The sequence below is a fragment of the Neolamprologus multifasciatus genome, chromosome 2, assembly GCF_963576455.1.
Source record: "Neolamprologus multifasciatus chromosome 2, fNeoMul1.2, whole genome shotgun sequence".
In the NCBI taxonomy this organism is placed as follows: Eukaryota; Metazoa; Chordata; class Actinopteri; order Cichliformes; family Cichlidae; genus Neolamprologus; species Neolamprologus multifasciatus.
The window spans coordinates 17,500,391-17,519,640 of record NC_140440.1 but is presented as its reverse complement, the minus strand read 5'-3'; the positions used below and the strand labels follow the sequence as shown (position 1 = coordinate 17,519,640).

General features: G+C 40.8%; 2 protein-coding genes across 2 annotated transcripts in view; both read right to left on the bottom strand.

Moving 5' to 3' along the window:
• The window catches only part of fgl1 (fibrinogen-like 1), a 33,268-nt gene extending 22,304 nt beyond the window's left edge, over positions 1 to 10,964 (bottom strand). The window contains exons 1-5 of the mRNA XM_085132331.1: positions 10,760 to 10,964; positions 9,669 to 9,834; positions 9,375 to 9,534; positions 9,209 to 9,297; positions 8,323 to 8,411 (exon numbers count right to left, since the gene is read on the bottom strand). Of these exons, the coding sequence (XP_084988457.1) occupies positions 8,323 to 8,411; positions 9,209 to 9,297; positions 9,375 to 9,534; positions 9,669 to 9,834; positions 10,760 to 10,816 (561 nt within the window). The 5' untranslated portion in view covers positions 10,817 to 10,964. The remainder of the gene's footprint in view (positions 1 to 8,322; positions 8,412 to 9,208; positions 9,298 to 9,374; positions 9,535 to 9,668; positions 9,835 to 10,759) is intronic.
• A 1,753-nt stretch (positions 10,965 to 12,717) lies between these two features.
• LOC146524176 (calnexin-like) lies at positions 12,718 to 18,662 on the bottom strand. The gene is made up of 5 exons (XM_085132368.1): positions 18,499 to 18,662; positions 16,736 to 16,809; positions 16,128 to 16,247; positions 15,928 to 16,027; positions 12,718 to 13,072 (listed from the first exon to the last, which is right to left on the bottom strand). Exons 2-5 carry the CDS (start codon positions 16,805 to 16,807, stop codon positions 12,990 to 12,992), a joined length of 375 nt encoding a protein of 124 aa, XP_084988494.1. The 5' UTR covers positions 16,808 to 16,809; positions 18,499 to 18,662; the 3' UTR covers positions 12,718 to 12,989.
• Positions 18,663 to 19,250: the final 588 nt, after the last annotated feature.

The following is a 19,250-nucleotide window of genomic DNA, read 5'->3' as shown; positions in this document are numbered from 1 at the left end:
TGGGGCTCAGTGATGAACCAGGTGAGCTGGATTCATGGCTGAATTAAAACATAGATGCCCCTGCTGTGGTTAGTAAGGGATAAAAAGGGTGTGTTTTACTGTTATTTTAGCATCAGCATTATTGTTACATCAGAATCATATAACAAGCATTGCATTGAACATTTATTGAAGCTATTGACATATTAACATTTGTATTACAGTGATTGTTATAACCCCATGTTAATCTTCTATCTACAGGTGTCAAAAGTAGTCAACAAGTTCATGTTGAAGTGAAGTTCATAATAATACAGGTTTTGTTTGTAGACAATTGTGAAGACGCAGGCTCTGGGCGGAGCCAGGAGTTGAACAGATCTAATATGACAATTAAATTGATTTCATTCCCTAACACAGGATAACAAGACTGGAGCAACGACACTGGATAGGAGAAAGTCTGATACTTTCTAAGATATGAGGTCACTAACCTGTTCTTTTAATTTTCTAGCTTCATTGAATGGACACATGTTAGAATTAGAAATGGCTAATTTGTTTATGTCTTTTATTAGAATGAGTGGTTTTAATCATTTTTATACATATCTTGCAAATGTGCTTATAATGAGTTGGCACTCGGTTTTTTGAAGGTCATAAGCTTCGTTCGGCGATAGTCCGGACTGATAAAGTGTAAGAAATGCCTTGAGTGCAGCAGGCTAAATGCAAACACGCTTACACACACATACACTAAATTAGGATAAGTCCTTGGGACATTCTGAATATTTTAAACAAATTCTGAATCACCAAAAGATCAGTAGACAGCAACATTAGATTGTTAGAGCTAGGAAGAGAGGTGTTTTGGTTTTCTGTCTCTTACAGAGAAAGGAACAGACACCAGACGAGGTCACAGATATACGAGGATCCTTCGCAGTAGAGACAGACACGGTGACTGCGGAAACATCAACTGGGTTCAAGTGTCATGGCATTTTGGGCTCCAGTTAGTCACCTCAAAAGGATGGATCCCATAAACACAGCAATAATCATGAAGGGGTTGACGGAAATCCAGGAACACCACACCAACGACGTTCGAGAGGCTGTTGGTCATAAGGAGAACACCTTTCTGTTCCTTTTCCTGGGGAACACAGCTGTGATTCCCAGAATACACAGATCATTGTTTGAAATCGGGGCAGAATAATCCCCTGATCTGTGCAACGACTGAAGGGTTGTCTAACCCCTGAGGTTGAAGGAAACAAGAGCAGAGGATCACCCGACTGGAAGACACTGGTGCCTACAGCCATAAAATAAAGGTTAAAAGCTCCTCGGACAGAGGTTCTAGTCTGAGTACGTTTGGAGGGTATAAGGTAGCACCGAAATAAAGCTGTGGGAGAACTGGGGAGTGATGAGAGTATCATCTGTACCTACTATTGTTGTTGTAATAAAAGTTTTTCTTGCATCTGAACTGCGCAAACACAGAGGTCATCTCACATATGGTTCACCCAACAGGGGGACAAAGGGCCTGAGGAGTAAGGAGAAATGAACCCGGCAACACTGGATTGCAGGGTGTAAGTGAGCTCTTTAAGTCTAAAGAGCTCATCAGGGGGAATTGTCGGATTATGATATTATTTTATGCCATGTTAGACCCCTAATTAAAGATTGTGAATTATTATGTAGTTTTAGTTTGCATTATTCTCCTGAATTAGAAGAAGGTGATAACTATTACATTTGGTAAACTGATTTGCATTACATTAGACTGCTGATTTATTGTGAATGAATGATATTGTTTTGTGATGCATTATACTGCTGAGTTATAAGAAAATATTGTTCACAGAAAGTCATCGCCTTATTTGTCTGATTAGAAGAGAACAGAGCATACTGCCCCATCTCAGCAGGAGCAGATAAACAGGGAGCCAAGGTCGTAGCTTAGGCGCTGTGTGAGAGAAAGAATGTGAATGTTTAGGCTTTTATGATTAGGTGGGGGCCACTAGAGGCTATAAGAGTTTGATCAAGGCTCCACCATTTTGAGATCTGATGCTGTCTGCTGTATGGTGTCCATCTCCCACGCGTGTGTTCATTAAATCATCGTTTGACTTGACCCGGCCGGACCAGTGTGGTTATTTGGGTTTTCCTCCTGTATCCATCCCCAATATTTGAATCCGTAACAGTCTCCATGGTAACAGGTGGTCCACATGTATTGTGCGTGTTCTCTGTCCCTCTTGTATCAGGTAAGTAACACTTCCCATTTTCTTCAGAACTGTTCCCTGAGTCCATTTTGTTTCCCCCCTCCCGAAGTTTCGGATACGCACAGCGTCTCCCTCCGAAAAAACACGAACAGGTTGGGTTTTGTAATCATGGTGTTGCTTCTGCTCAGACTGTTTCTGTTCAATGTGTCTGCTTAGTTCAGGTTTCAGCAGGCTGAAGCGAGTCCGGATCTGACGTTTCAGGAACAACTCTGCTGGTGTACGACCCGTCACAGTGTGCGGTGTACTGCGATACATGATAAGGAAGTTTGCCAAACGATGACTGAGTGGCAATGTGGCCTTACCATCTGCTTCCAGCACATTTTTCATCAGGGATCGTTTCAGGATTTGTACTGACCTCTCTGCTGCCCCGTTTGATGCAGGATGATAGGCAGGAACAGCCGTGTGTCTGATCCCATTTAACTCCAGAAACTGATTGAATTCCTTTGACACAAGTTGAGGTCCATTGTCTGAAACGAGCTCTTCTGGAAGTCCATATGAAGCAAATAACCCTCTCAAAACCTCAATGGTGTTGTGTGAGGTAATGGATGGCATAGGGAACACTTCCAACCATTTTGAATGACTGTCAATGACAACTAAAAAGTACTGCTTGCCTTTTTCAGCGAAATCAATGTGAATCCGTTGCCAAACTCTCTCAGGCCACTTCCACGGATGGAGTGGTGCAACGGGTGGTGACTTCTGTACAGCCTGACAGACTGAGCAGCTTTGAACCAGTTCTTGTATATCACCATCACAGCCTGGCCACCACAGGTAACTGCGAGCAAGTGCTTTCATACGACAGATACCTGGATGTTCATGATGCAGGTATTCCAGCACTTTCTGTTGGTAAACTGGTGGAATGATGACCCGTTGTCCCCAAAGAACACATCCTTGTTCTGCTGACAGCTCGTGTCTGCGTGTAAAGTAAGGCTTAAGTGATTCGTCTTGCATATAACTCGGCCACCCATTCATGGTGTAACTCCAGACCTTGCTGAGGATTGGATCCTTCATGGTTGCTCTCTCAATGTCTTTAGCTACTATTGGTAGCTCTTCCACATGTGAGAAATAGAAGATACTTCCCTCCTCTGCAATGTTGTCTGGCGTATTCCGAGGTAGATGTGACAATGCATCTGCATTGGCATGTTCAGCTGATCTTCTATATTCAATGTCATAGTTGTATGCCATTAGAATAAGAGCCCAGCGTTGCATTCTTAGTGCAGCGAGTGTTGGGACAGCTGACTTTGGCCCTAGTACAGCCAGCAGTGGCTTATGATCTGTTATGAGGGTGAATTTCCTTCCATACAGATAATTATGGAATTTCTTTACTCCAAAAATTATGGCAAGGGCCTCTTTTTCTATCTGGGCATACTTTCGCTCAGCTTCAGTTAATGTTCTTGATGCGAAAGCCACGGGCCCTTCCTCTCCATTTTCCATGACATGAGAGATGACTGCGCCCAATCCATAAGGTGACGCATCACAGGCTAACTTCAATGGCAGAGTTGTGCTGTAGTGCACCAACACTTTGTTCTGCAGCAGTAGACTTTTTGCATCCCTGAATGCTTTTGCACATTCCACATTCCAAATCCATTTAGCATCTTTTCTCAACAGGTTATGCAAAGGCTGAAGAATGGTGGATGGATTTTCCAAAAATTGACTGTAGTAATTTAGAAGACCAAGAAAAGACTTCAGTTCAGTGACATTTGTTGGTTCTGGTGCATTTGTTATGGCTGCTACCTTTTCCTCTAAAGGATGCAGTCCATCCCTGTCAATACGATGTCCCAGGTACTCCACACTTCTCTGAAGAAAGTTGAACTTGGAAAGCTTCACTCTGACACCATGCTTCTCCAGACGTGTGAGTACTTCCTCCAACCTCTTCAAATGCTCTTTTTCAGATGAAGCAGTGATGAGGATGTCATCCAAAAAGCAGGTCACATGCTCCATCCCCTGAAGGATTTGATCCATCACAGACTGGAAAAGAGCCGGAGCACTGGAAACACCATAGCTGAGGCGATTGTACTTATAGAGACCTTTGTGTGTGTTGATGACCAGATACTTCTCTGATTCTTCATCTAACTGTAGCTGCTGATAGGCATGAGAAAGGTCAAGTTTACTGAAGGATGTTCCTCCAGCTAAAGTAGCAAACAAATCTTCAGTATTAGGAAGTGGATATCTTTCCTCTTCAACACACTGGTTGACACTGACTTTGTAGTCACCACATATCCTAATTGTTTTGTCTGCTTTTGGCACAGTAACAATAGGGGATGCCCACTCACTTTTCTCAACCTTTGAAATAACCTTCACCTTTTCCAATCTGTCCAGCTCCTTTTCCACAGCTTCTTTTAGTGCATAAGGAACTGGGTGAGCTTTACAGAAAATTGGTGTAGTGTTTGGTTTAGTGTGGATTCTAGCTTTAAATCCCTTTATGCAGCCTTGGTCATCCGAAAACACTGCCTGATGGCGCTGAATCACTTCTAGTACTCCTGGCTTTGCTTCTTTCTGCACCAGTACCTTGTGTACTGTGAAAATCTGTTTCCAGTTCAGCTGTAGTTTCTTTAACCAGTTTCGTCCAATCAGAGCTGGTCTGTCTCCCTGAACAACGATCAGTGGTAGGGTGATGTTTTGAGTCCCATACTGTACTGGTAACATAATATATCCACGCACAGCAATGTGTTGGCCTGAGTAGGACTTGAGCTTTAGCCCACTGGCTGGTTTTATAGGGAAATGAGTGAGATGCATCTGATAATACTTGTCTGATACTACAGACACTGCTGATCCTGTATCCAGCAGCATGGTGGTGTTATTGTTCCCAAGCACAACATCCACTGTGTATCCCTTCTCACTGGAGGTGATGGAGTACATTGAATAAACTCCAAAAAGTTCAGCTTCATCATTCCTACTTGAGCATTCATCCTCAGTTTCCAAATACTGAGTTTGCTGACTGAATTATTTATTCCTGCAAGCACGTGCAATGTGTCCTATTTTTGCACAAACATGACACTTTTCACTCTTAAATTTGCACTCACGTGCTGAATGCTTTCCACCACAACGATAACATGGTTGCTTCACTCCTGTGTCTTTTTTAGGTCCCTTCCAGTTCTTTGGCTTGTTATTGCCCTCTTGCCTGTTCTGTCCTTTCCATCCTTTGTTGAAAAAATTTGGAGCATTTGTCAAGGCATTTACGTGGTGAGGGTCCTGGCGTCCTGAAAACTCCATCGTATTTTTCGAAGCGAGTTCCATGGATATAGCAATCTCACATGCACGTGGAAATGTAAGATCTTTTTCCGATAGTAGCTTGCGCTGCACAGCATCAGAACGCAGCCCACTAACAAAACGATCCCTCAGGGCCTCATCCAAATATTGTCCAAAATCACATGTGGCTGACAACTGTCTCAGGGCGACAACATAGTCTGAAACTGCCTCCCCTTCTTTCTGGTTACGTTTCTGAAAACGAAAATGCTCAGCTATCACCACTGGAGTCGGCTTATAATGCGCACTTAACGCTGCAGTCAGCGCTGCATATCCCATGGTACTCGGTACCTTCGGAGACACAAGATTCTTTAGCAGCCTGTATGTATCTGCTCCGATCACAGAGAGAAATGTGCACACTTTCTTCTCATCGGAGACATCATTTGCCAACATCCATTGCTCCAACCACTCCAAATATGACTCAAAATCTTCCTTTGATTCATTATACTCTTCAGCACGACCCACATGCATCGCCATGTTAGCTCACCAAAAGCTGTTCCGCTGCAGCCGTGAAGAAAACGTCTTGTTTTGTCTTTTTCTTTACATGTGAGCACAGCCCTTCTACAGCCTCTGTCACGCTGTGGAAATCTTTAGAATCCTCGTCGCCAGTTGTGATATTCTGGGTTAGGCTCTTTGAAAGATCAGGACAGAAGGACGTGGATAGGTGCTTTATTGAACAGCAGGACATCACACACTAACTTGTTGGTTTCTTAGCGGTGCACAAACTACTAGTGATGTGCGGATCGATACTGAAATATCGATTCCTCCGATACCAGTGATTTATGTTCTAGAATCGATTCTCACATTAAAATATCGATATTTTAGTAATTTAGGGTAAATTTGTAGTTTATCATTAACAGGAACACAGTGGAAAGAAACTATTTCATTCGGATTGTCTACATTAGAAGGAACTACATCCTCTTCCACCGTTCATAGTCATGTGCGAAATACGGCTGTATAAATGTGTCGCAGCTCCTTGGCGTGCGCACTCACAACAATGGCTGAGCGTAATTGGAGTTATGTGCGGACATATTTTACCTCCACAAACAGCTGAGACGTGGTTTGCGATACATGTGGCAAGAAAGTGAGGTGTTGTGGCAACAGTAAATCATATCACAGAATATGACGAGCGTATGTTGAGGCGAACTGAAGAGGAGGAGTGGACAGGGACAGGTGCTGCTAGGGTGAAACAGACATCTCTCACAGAGTCCTTTAGTGCTGCAGGTAGGCAAGGTGTTCAAATAGCGCACAACTTCAGGTTTTTTATTTCTATATGATGAATTCTGCATTATTACGTGATAAGAACAAGTAGTCTGATGTCCTGTAATCATTATGACGCTATAATTTTGTACAAAGTATCGGTATCGGCTCAGTATCGTCGATACCACCCTGAATTTTACTTGGTATTGGATCGGAAAGGAAATCAGTCGTATCGCACATCACTACAAACTACCCTTTTGTTGTTAGATATTGGTCAACCAAGAACTAGCCCTGTAACAGGCACCTCTGTATTTTACCACTGGTGGGCAACAAATTCACTCTATTACACTTTGGATTACTTAACATATTATCATGCATTTTACAACTACGTGAATGTACTATTGCTGTGTGATTTATTACTATTACTGAAGGTCCGTGGCTCCGAACCGTAGTAAAGGGACCTCTGACTAATACGGTTCCGTGTTGGGCACGTAGCCGAAAAGTGCCTTTACTTTGTTGTGTGGGTCAACTCTGCTTGCAAGAGACAGAGAGAGGTGTTGAAAGGCTGCTCCAACGGAACTTATTGTTTCGGAGGAAAACACGAACACAGCGTACAGTCCAGTTTTAATAGCTTACTTACAACTGGGCTCATCAGGCACTCTTCTTGGCTCTCTTGGCTGCAGTGGTTATTATTATATTTACATGCTTCCAGCTCCCGTTTTTGCTCGATGACAGCTCGTACTTTTCCACTCGCCTTTTTCTTCCTCCTCGCGCTCACAGGTCCATTCTCCCTGCAGCACGGACTACACTGCCCATGAAGCTACATTCTGCATTCTGCCTATTAGCTTAGCACAACAACAACAAAAAGGCGCTCTCTCACCGAGGAAACACGCAAAGCGAGAGCGTCACCCTGTAACCATGGTAACCGCAACGCTGCCGCCTGGAACTAACGTAGCTGTCAAACAAAACCCAAACAGTCCTGACCCGCCACAATATGAAACAGGAAAGTACCGCCATGTAATCCATTTATTTCAACAAAGTAACTGTATTCTAAATACCACCTTTTTAAACGGTACCTGTAACGGAATACAGTTACTCATATTTTGTATTTTAAATACATAACGGTGGTACATGTATTCCGTTACTCCCCAACACTGGTTGTTGGATAATGGCAGGCCATCCTGAAACAATCAGAATCAGAATACTTTATTAATCCCTAAGGAAATAATGTAAAAAAATAGTAACAATAACAGACTAAACTCCAAACAATATGTTATGTTACAGATTTTAATATTAATTAGTCATTGTCAATTGTTGATTTGTTCTGTTCTCATTGTATGACGAATGATGATGGCTGTTTGGTAGCCGTTTGCATACAATGCATACTCTCTCTCTTTTCATATGTATCTGTGTGTGTGTGTGTGTTTTTGGTGAAATTCAGTATGGTTCCGACAACACTTTTATGTTAATATATGTTTTATGTGTGCGTGGTGGTGGTGGGGGGGTGGGGGGGGCAGAGGGAGTGTTTGCCCGGGGCGCCAAACAGGCTAGGACCGCCACTGATCAGAGACACGCATGAGATTCAAGATTATTTTCCCCAGCAACAAACAATCACATTAAATGACTGTCAAGTCTACTATCTATTAGTTTAGCGGTCGCCTAGCATCGTTACCTTTTCATCCGCGACTCTGAAGTTCTTGTACTCAGCGTAGCACTGGTTACCATCGAAATCTTCCAAGTTGATTCTCAGAGTATAATTCCCTGGAACAAACACATGAACATAACAAGAATGAATTAAAAGCAATTTAAAATCTTGACCCCTGCAAACACAATAAGGATCTGTAGCAGTTTTTTAAGCAGTAATAACTTATTTTGTGCACCATGTGATTTTATGCATTCAATGTTTTTGTACTCAAAGCTTTCTGGTTTATGTTTGTAGTCTGTCTATAGTCCAAGTATTGGCCAATCACACCTCAACAGGCTGTATTTGGTTTATGGGAATTTAGTGTTACTAAACTGTGACGGTCAGATGTAGCTGTAGCTAGCACCTCACCTCCTCTAATAGTATTCACTGACCTGAACCACCCAACTGTGTTTGTTACGTTTTTGCATATTGCAACAGGAAGTCTGTGCATCAGTTTTGGTGAGTGAAATTCTAGTATTTTGTTAATGTTGCTTACTTAGCACTAATTAGCAGATATTTGTGTTTGTGTGTTGCACTATTTCAGTTTTAGAGTTTATGAATTCATTATGGTAACCAAACTTGCTAACATTAGCTGATAGCTTCTGGCTTCAAAAAAATAAAATAAAATAAAAACATAATACTAATAATAACAATATGGTGGGGGCCATAACACTATCGTTGTTGCGTCAAAACATGTCCAAAACCTGTAACTACTCCACTGATGCCAGAGGACACTGACTTTTACCCACAAGTCATTGCGTAGTGAACAAGAGCAGAGAGCAATGTTCTGCCATTATTGTGTTCCACTTGATAATATATGCTATCAGTTACTGCACCTTTAAACAATAACAATAATATAGTACATTGCTAATACCTTGTTCGGTGATGTAATGCAGGTTGTCATTTCCGAGCCAAAATTCTGCATCCATGTCCCCAAAACCATTCTTGTACTCTTCCCATGACCTTGTAGGCAAATAGAAATTTTTTTAAATGTAAATAATTACATTTTTTTTACCCTTGCTGTTAGATGTAAGACACACCTGTTAAATGTCCGAGCTCCGCTGATCCGTCTCTGTATGATGGTCCAACCACCTCCGTCGCTCATATCACAGTACACTTGGACTGGAGAAGGGCTGTCATTGGTTTTGATTCTGTATAAACCACTGGATTTGTGGCCAGCGCTGAAGACCTGGGAGCAATCTGATGCATACACCCTCAAATTTAAATATGTAGACACATATTTTGTATTTAACACATTATCTGGTTTGTGATTCTGCGGCAGGAGATTTTCAAAGAAGATATTTTTAGTCTAGTCCTGAAGGTGTTGCCCTGACCTGCATACTGTCTGTCCTGGCTCTGGTCACCTCTGACTTTGTTGTTGCGAGGCTGGTTCAGGAGCTGTAATCTGTGCAGAAGGAGCTCTTGTTTCTGAAGTTGGCCCTTCAGAAGATTCTCCCGCTCCCGCAGACGAGCCGCCTCCTCACGGCAACTGTCTGACGCCTACACACACATAATTGTACTGCTGTAATTGTAAGAATCATCATCATTCTCATTCCCTCCTCTACACATAACATATGATAGGTATCATATGTTATGCTGATATACAGAGTGAAACATAGATTATACAACAAAACTGAATCCAACCCTGTAACACATCACTAAAACTTTTCTTTAATAAAAAAATAAGCATCAGCTTCCAGTCAAATCAACATTTAACCCTCTGCTCCAAGCTTCATATCCAGTTAATGTTTATGTGCATTTGCAGTTTTGACATGCTGAATAACTATAATTTTTAAATCTGATACGTTACATAAAGTGCCATTGTTTAATACTTACTTTTATTCTTATGTTAAATTCAAGATCAGGCTGTACAATTCAAACTGAATCATTTGGGGAAATATAGCCTGGTACTTATACAGCAGTCTTCCACTCTTTATTGCCTGCCTAAACACTCACTGCCTACCATTGACACATACTCGGGCAATTCGGGGTTAAGTATCTTGCCTGTGCAGACCAGAAGAGCCAGTGATCAAGCTATCAAATTTCCACTTGGTAGGTAACCGCTCTGCCTCCTGAGTGGTACAACTTTCATCTGATCCTACAATGAATCTTCATAAATATTTAAATATGAACTGTTCTGAGTTTGTATATGTCCTGCAATTTAAAATAGGTAAAAAAGACATAATTAAAGTTACGTAGCTAAGTTGATTTCATCATTTGTCAAAATATGCTTAAATGGTAGATTACATTGTTAATTGGTCAATACGACACACAGCTAACATCATACATTAGGCAGAATAACTTCATTTGACATTTGCTGTGGTTTAGGGAAAAAATGAAGTAAATACAACTTAAAATTAAATTCAAATGATCAGCCTACCTGGTAAATTATGTAAAAAGAAACGTGCCAGATCCACGTACTTACACACAGAGACTGGATATAAGCTGTCAGTATGAGCAGCAGCAACAGAGAGCCTCTCATCCTCTTCGTGTTTGGATATCACAAGAACAATAAGATAGAAGTCGCAAATGAATAAGTATTTCACTTTTTCCAGTTTGGTTTTATCTCTTTGATTTTTGCCCCTGAGCAAATGCTGCTATTTGGATCTTCCCCTCAGCTGGAACAAAACCACGATTGTGGCCAAGAAGAACAAGAAGAACTTGACCAAATACCTGATTCTCTACAGTGAAGAAATATGCAGCAAATATCCAGAACAGATGTCCGCTTCCCAAAATCCAGCCACGGTTTCAGGAAAACACCATAAAATAAGAGAACAGACTTTTTCAAACAATTTTAACAGAAGGTTATTTGAAGTTATTCCTTTTCAAAAATGTGCATTTGATGATAGTCTGCAGATCCATCCACCACTTATCACTGATCTGTATTGCATTCTTTGTCAGTGTCATTAAAGAGTCAAGTAGTCATTTTGTTGATGAGCGAGTGTTGTGCCATTTTAAATAGATGTTGCCAGCAGCTAAATGCCACTGAAGGTCAACTCTAACAGGAGCAGGAAGAGCAGAAGATATTTTATCTCAAAGGATTACAAAGAGACTCGACTGTATTAAGTGGCTTTTAGTGATTTCATTTCAAGGGAAGAAGAGGCAAGTTTTCTGTTGGTTGAAAGCTTTAATAACCAAACAATGACAGCTTTAGACCGTGATGCTGTAGGAGGATGTAATAGTATATAGTATATAGTAGTGTTGGCTGTCACAGCAGGCATACATTGTGTAAATATGCCTTTTTCTTCAGTAAAGTTAAACAAGGTACTTGCCACCGCTCTCACATCTGTATACTAAATATATAGCTGGAGTAGCAGGTTAGCTTAGTTTAGTGTGAGTGGTCATGTGACAACTAACCATGTGATGTTAATTTGTCCACTATTTTTGAAAATGTAGGATCAACTTAATAAATCACCAGTCACACAGGGATGGGAACAAATCACAGAATAGCAAGTGATTGCTAAAAGTTGCTGGTAGTCGCTGTGAAAGTTGACTGGTAAAGCCCAGTCACGCAGTCCTAGAGACTGGTCACTGACTGCTTGGCAACCACTGGTTGCTACAGAAAAATGTGTATTGCCTGACCAGTTGGCAAAAAAAACCTTTTTTTTGCTTTGGTTGCTTGCAGATTGCCGCGGTCGCCTGTACTTTACAGAGAACACACCAGCTCATCTGTAAAAAGTGTCCAACTACACTCCAGGTGGTAATAAAACACAAAACCAGAAGAGGAGAACATTAGCCTTCAATGAAAACATTACACTTTTTGAAATGTGTTGCTATAGCAATGATGTGCAACTTTTACTTTGAGGGTGAATGTTCACCATTTCCAGTTTATCCTATAATGTTTCTACTCAAATAGTCGTTTGCAAGTGTTTGCAGAAGAGTTTGTATCTTCCATGCAAACTACAGGCAACCACAGCAATCAGCTAGTGGCCAAGGCAATCATAAATAGGCCTTGGATGTAGCACACTCTTGCATCTAATTTCACCTAGTGACAGCAAAGAAACACTCAGCTTCTAAATGGAGAATAGATTTTTCCCTCATTACTGGTGGCTGTATCACAAGCAACTCTCAAGCAATGTGTGCACGATATCAAGTGAGAACCTGTACAGCTGTTGTGACAAACAGATGTTCTCATTTTTTACTCACAAGTAAAAGTAAACTTCATAACAGGTAGTAATCTTAAATATGTTTCTTAGAAAATGTTGCAGCATTTGGATAGAGAAGTTAGCCTTTGTGCTAAGCTAAACTGGCTAATGGACAGACTGACATTTATTCTCACTTATTTTCTAGCAAGAACGCAATTATTTCCACTAATGCCAGTGTACAGTTCAATTGTAACAGCCAAAACAGGAATCAAGCAAAGACTGTAGAAGATGAACATTTAAAAAAATCCTCTCGTGTGATCTTAAATTTTTATTAGTTTTTATGACTCAAGTTCATAGCTTCAAAAACAGGTATATTTTTTGGTGGAACCAGTTATGTACACAGCAGGCGAGAGGAACTGATATATAGAAGTACTTAGTTACTGCAGTAATGTGTCATTTCCCAACACATGGCATATGTTATGTCCAGTTAACTGTTGGTTTCGGCCTCTAAATACGAATACATTGGTTATGTTCATTTTTTTTTAGTTTGCCTAAGTAAGGGGATGCCATTCATTCCTTAGCCTTTCTTCTCAGCAGGTTCTTGTGAGTTTGTTGGGTTTCCTGTTCTGAGGTTCTTGCTCTGGTGCATGAATCTAGATACACATACAGAAGCAGACGAAAAGTTTCATCAACAGTTCCCATGGCCTGCCGCAGGTTTAGTAACAATGCTACTTAGACTTTGTCAAAAAAATAAATAAATTGTTATAAATTGTTATAAACTAGCTAAATTAGATAATCACTGTCTGGTTCCAATAAAAAAGAGTAACAAATAGGAAATTGTATATATATATATATATATATATATATATATATATATATATATATACAGTGGGGCAAAAAAGTATTTAGTCAGCCACCGATTGTGCAAGTTCCCCCACTTAAAATGATGACAGAGGTCAGTAATTTGCACCAGAGGTACACTTCAACTGTGAGAGACAGAATGTGAAAAAAAAATCCATGAATTCACATGGTAGGATTTGTAAAGAATTTATTCGTAAATCAGGGTGGAAAATAAGTATTTGGTCACCTCAAACAAGGAAAATCCCTGGCTCTCACAGACCTGTAACGTCTTCTGTAAGAAGCTTTTCTGTCCCCCACTCGTTACCTGTATGAATGGCACCTGTTTGACCTCATCATCTGTATAAAAGACACCTGTCCACAGCCTCAACCAGTCAGACTCCAAACTCCGCCATGGCCAAGACCAAAGAGCTTTCGAAGGACACCAGGAAAAGAATTGTAGACCTGCACCAGACTGGGAAGAGTGAATCTACAATAGGCAAGCAGCTTGGTGTGAAAAAATCAACTGTGGGAGCAATCATCAGAAAATGGAAGACATACAAGACCACTGATAATCTCCCTCGATCTGGGGCTCCACGCAAGATCTCATCCCGTGGGGTCAAAATGATCATGAGAACGGTGAGCAAAGATCCCAGAACCACACGGGGGGACCTGGTGAATGACCTGCAGAGAGCTGGGACCAAAGTAACAAAGGTCACCATCAGTAACACACTACAACGGCAGGGAATCAAATCCCGCAGTGCCAGACGTGTTCCGCTGCTGAAGCCAGTGCATGTCCAGGCCCGTCTGAAGTTTGCCAGAGAGCACATGGATGATACAGCAGAGGATTGGGAGAATGTCATGTGGTCAGATGAAACCAAAGTAGAACTTTTTGGTATAAACTCAACTCGTCGTGTTTGGAGGAAGAAGAATACTGAGTTGCATCCCAAGAACACCATACCTACTGTGAAGCATGGGGGTGGAAACATCATGCTATGGGGCTGTTTTTCTGCCAAGGGGACAGGACGACTGATCCGTGTTTGCCAGAGAGCACATGGATGATACAGCAGAGGATTGGGAGAATGTCATGTGGTCAGATGAAACCAAAGTAGAACTTTTTGGTATAAACTCAACTCGTCGTGTTTGGAGGAAGAAGAATACTGAGTTGCATCCCAAGAACACCATACCTACTGTGAAGCATGGGGGTGGAAACATCATGCTATGGGGCTGTTTTTCTGCCAAGGGGACAGGACGACTGATCCGTGTTAAGGACAGAATGAATGGGGCCAAGTATCGTGAGATTTTGAGCCAAAACCTCCTTCCATCAGTGAAAACTTTGAAGATGAAACGAGGCTGGGTCTTCCAACATGACAATGATCCAAAACACACCGCCCGGGCAACAAAGGAGTGGCTCCGTAAGAAGCATTTGAAAGTCCTGGAGTGGCCTAGCCAGTCTCCAGACCTCAACCCCATAGAAAATCTGTGGCGGGAGTTGAAAGTCCGTGTTGCTCGGCGACAGCCCCAAAACATCACTGCTCTTGAGAAGATCTGCATGGAGGAATGGGCCAAAATACCAGCTACTGTGTGTGCAAACCTGGTAAAGACCTATAGTAAACGTTTGACCTCTGTTATTGCCAACAAAGGTTATGTTACAAAGTATTGAGTTGTATTTTTGTTATTGACCAAATACTTATTTTCCACCCTGATTTACGAATAAATTCTTTACAAATCCTACCATGTGAATTCATGGATTTTTTTTTCACATTCTGTCTCTCACAGTTGAAGTGTACCTCTGGTGCAAATTACTGACCTCTGTCATCATTTTAAGTGGGGGAACTTGCACAATCGGTGGCTGACTAAATACTTTTTTGCCCCACTGTATATATATATATATATATTGTAGGAGCCATATGAGTTGTTCCTTTTTGACTATGTGGGTTGGTTTAAATGGACTCACTGTATTGGTGCACGGGTGTGGGGCGTGTCTCATGGGTGTGGTAGATAATAAATGTGGTTGCACTCACCTGTTCACAGCACCTGATGTTGATGAGCAGAAAGGTAGGGTGAGCATGAGGCAGAACTTTCTGTTGACCGCAGCTTGAGCGCAGTTTGAATTATTTTGATGTATTTTAACTGGAACTTGATGGTTTTGTATATTTGTGCACTAATTTGATGCCATAGACCAAGTTGTAATTTGGCATAGTAGTTAGTGCAGTTATTGGTGAGTTGCAGTTATTTGTTTGTGCAGTCTGTGCATTTGTGTAATAGTTAGTTCCCAGGCGCTGATTTGTATATTGGACAGTTGCATGTGGAATAAAAGGAGCAAATGGTACAGAAGTGTATCTTGTGTTCATTGTTGCGCGTCATCTGTGTCCTCATGTTTAGCCTGCCGTTGGTTGGTTGAGCCGTGTGTGTGTGTGTGTGTGTGTGTGTGTGTGTGTGTGTGTGTGTGTGTGTGTGTGTGTGTGTGGTAAGTAAAGGAACTTAAAGGGCTGTTGAATGAATTATAAGAAACTATAAGCTAGCTATTTCCAAACACTGTAATTAATGTCACAAGATCTTTGCCTAACAGCTCAGATAATGCTTTACTTATTTCGTCATTGCATATCTTAAATTTCATGTTGTAGAAATACACTACTTCTGTTGCATTCATGTAATAATTATAAATTACCTTTTTCTATCGATTTCCTTGGTGGTGAGAGCTCAAGGTCATCTGATTGATCCTCATCACTCTTCTTATAGTAATATGGTTGATCAGGGGGACCAAACCTCTGTAAGCAAGCACACCACACAGTTAAAGATTTGTTGGTTTTTTTTTTTGGAGCTGTCGTGTTTCTCTGGAAGACCAAACCACTCTTAAGTATAATGTACCTTGTCTGGCCACATGAAGCTTATGAAGAGAACGATGGGGAGTCCAACAACAAAGACATAGAGACCCCAGAGCCAGGGACGCTGGAAAGTGGCCAGAATGAGGGTCTCTATGATGCTCGGCTAGAGCGCACATAAACAAATATGTCATTAGATAAATAAAGTAACTGCATATAATGATGGATAAAAGATCAAAACAGCTTGTAAAATGATCACATGAATGTAAAATGCCAAAAAAATTAGAAGAAGGCAAGTAACAAACAAAAGTACTGGATTTTAAAAAAAAAAAGTGACCAAGACCATTATTCGGGGTCATAAAATCAGCAGGAAACATGACTGACTCATTTTTATGCCATGCATTTCTACATCTGACCACTAGGTGGTGTGTAAGTAATCTAGGTGCATGGACTGCAGAGCAAAACTATTAGTCTGTTATATCAACCAGCATCTATAGTAGCAGATTTCTGTTTTCTTTAAGCATGCCTTAAAGATAAGATAAGAAAAAGTATAATAGTAAAAATAAACATTTTTTTCACAATATTACAGTGTATACAATCTGTATACAATCTTTAGTGAATACAAAAAAAGAATAAATGCAGTAAAACTCTTACATTTGCTGTAGCAGAAGCTGTTGTCACATCTGCTGCCAGCATCATGCACAGCACCAGAAAGCTGGTGTCCATCCCTAAAATACAAGTACAGGTGTACACACATGCATGCAGTGAGATCTGAATGTCTTTAGACTCTTTTTTTATATGCTTCAAACTTTTTAAAAATGAATTCAGTTCATTTTCTCTGATCAATCTATCCACAACAATCAGAGCCAAATAGATTTTGTAGTCCTTTATCAGTTTGTTCATAATAAAGATTAAAATATTCCATTTGTTATATATAGTACAGACCTTATAGTTAAAAACAACTTTTGGCAGCAATGGCATCTTCAAGTATAGATGATTCTAGATGATTCTCTAGAATTGGCATAGTCCCCAGTATGTTCACAGAGCTGTCCCACACCCACCCACCTTCTTTTTAAATATTCTGATGTAACAGTATGACTACCTGTCTAATTTTCTGTTGGTTCCCCTTATGCTACCACAACAGGCCTAAACGGTTGAGGTATGGACCATTGAAGGTGTGCTGTGGTATCTGGCACCAAGATGTAAGCAACAGATCCTTGAAGTCTTGTAAGTTATACAAGGTGGGGCCTCCATGAATTGTTCTTGTTTGACCAGCACATCCCACAGATGATTGACAGACAGACAGATGAGCCCAAGTCAATACACAGTGCTCCTCAAACTATTCCTCAACCATTTTTGCTTTGTGATAGTGGCCACGGCCATGAGGGCGTACTGTTTCCATGAAAGCGTGTAGATGGTACGTGTCAAAGTAACATCCACATGGATGGCAGGACCCAAAGTTTCCCATCCGAACATTGCCCAAAGCATCACACTGCCTACGCTGGGTTGCCTTCTTTAGGTAAGTGCTGCAAACAAATCCAACCATCCAAATGAAGGCCAGGTAACCTTGTTCCAATGCTCCATGGTCCAGTTCTGATGCTCTCATGTTCACTATTGGTGCTTTCAGCAGTGGACGGGGTCAGCATGGGCGCCCTGACTGCAGCCCTATACTCTACGACGCTCTGTGCATTCTGACACCTTTATACCAGAACCAGGATCACGATTTTTGGCAATTTGAGCTACAGCAACTCGTCTGTTGGATTGGACCACATGGGCCAGCCTTTGCATGATCCTGTCACTGGGTCACAGTCTTTCCTTGTTTGGCCCAGTTTTGGTAGATACTGACCACTGCAGACTGTGAACACCCCACAAGAGTCACAGTTTTGGAGGTGCTCTGGTCCTTCATCCCTAATCACCCTTGGATGGATGTGTTCATTGAGGAAGACTTTAATTTTAGTCCCATAAGAAATCATCTGAATATGGGGTGTTTCAGTCTTTTAATCTTAATAAATAATAAAACACAACAGAAAACTGTGAATTGTACTGAACTGAACAGTTTTTGACATGAGTCAGAAACACTATGTATTAACACATTTTCAGCAATACTCATACTGTCTACAGGTGTTACTGTATACACATGCATGCACTAAACATACTTGGTTAAGACCACGTTCAAAGATTCTGAAGGAAGAAAAAATGTGATTTCAATCATAATGATTCGTTATTTATTTGTTCTGTGACTACAATGATCAGGGGCAGGAAGATAAAGTGCAAATAAAGCAGAGGAACAACAAGAAGATGAAGTCAAATGCAAGCGAGAGAGAAACGCAGAGACAAGAGAGATAAAGATTAACAATGAAGGGCAAAAATAAAAGAACAACAAAGCAAATAAATTGTTTTTAAATTGTTTTTTTTACCTGCTTTTCAACAGTGATTTTTCCCCGTTTCACTTCCTGAAATCTCACAGCTATGTAGTGTTGGACTTTGCTCTAAAATCAGTTGCTGACATGACTGCAGTTATACAGTTACCATGTTATAATGGGTATGACACCGTTATTAACTTGCGCGCACACACACACACACAGTATAAAAGAATGCATTCAAATGATGTAATTTATTGTTAATAAATGTTCAGTATTTGTGTTAAAAATATACCGTTTTAATAACAAAATTGTTCATACTTTTTCAGAGTTTCTGAGAAATAGACTAAACTGCATGCTATAAACACTGAAAATAATAAAATGACTCATGCTGTTTTATCTGTGATCACTTAGACAGAAGGATGAAAGACGTGCTCTATATTAATCTCTTTACTTAGAGCGGATGAAATGAAATGAAAGGAAATGGGCTGTGACAGAAAATGTGATCAGTGGAACACTTTGAACAGCAGGAGTCCTCATAAACTAAAAATGCACACTGTATGATAGCATAACGTAGATAAGAGGGACCCAGTCTCAAACCATTTACAGGGCTGAAAGTCCCTCCACACCATGAACTGAATCCCCAGGATATCTGATCCAAATGTATTATTATTTCTTGGGAAGAAGAGGATTTTTTTCAGATGATTAAGTTAATCATTTCTAAGTTGGAGCAAGGCCCACCACTGATAAAAGCTCCATGGGAAAAATCCTGCTAACAGGCATACTAACAAAGACAAACCAAACCAACC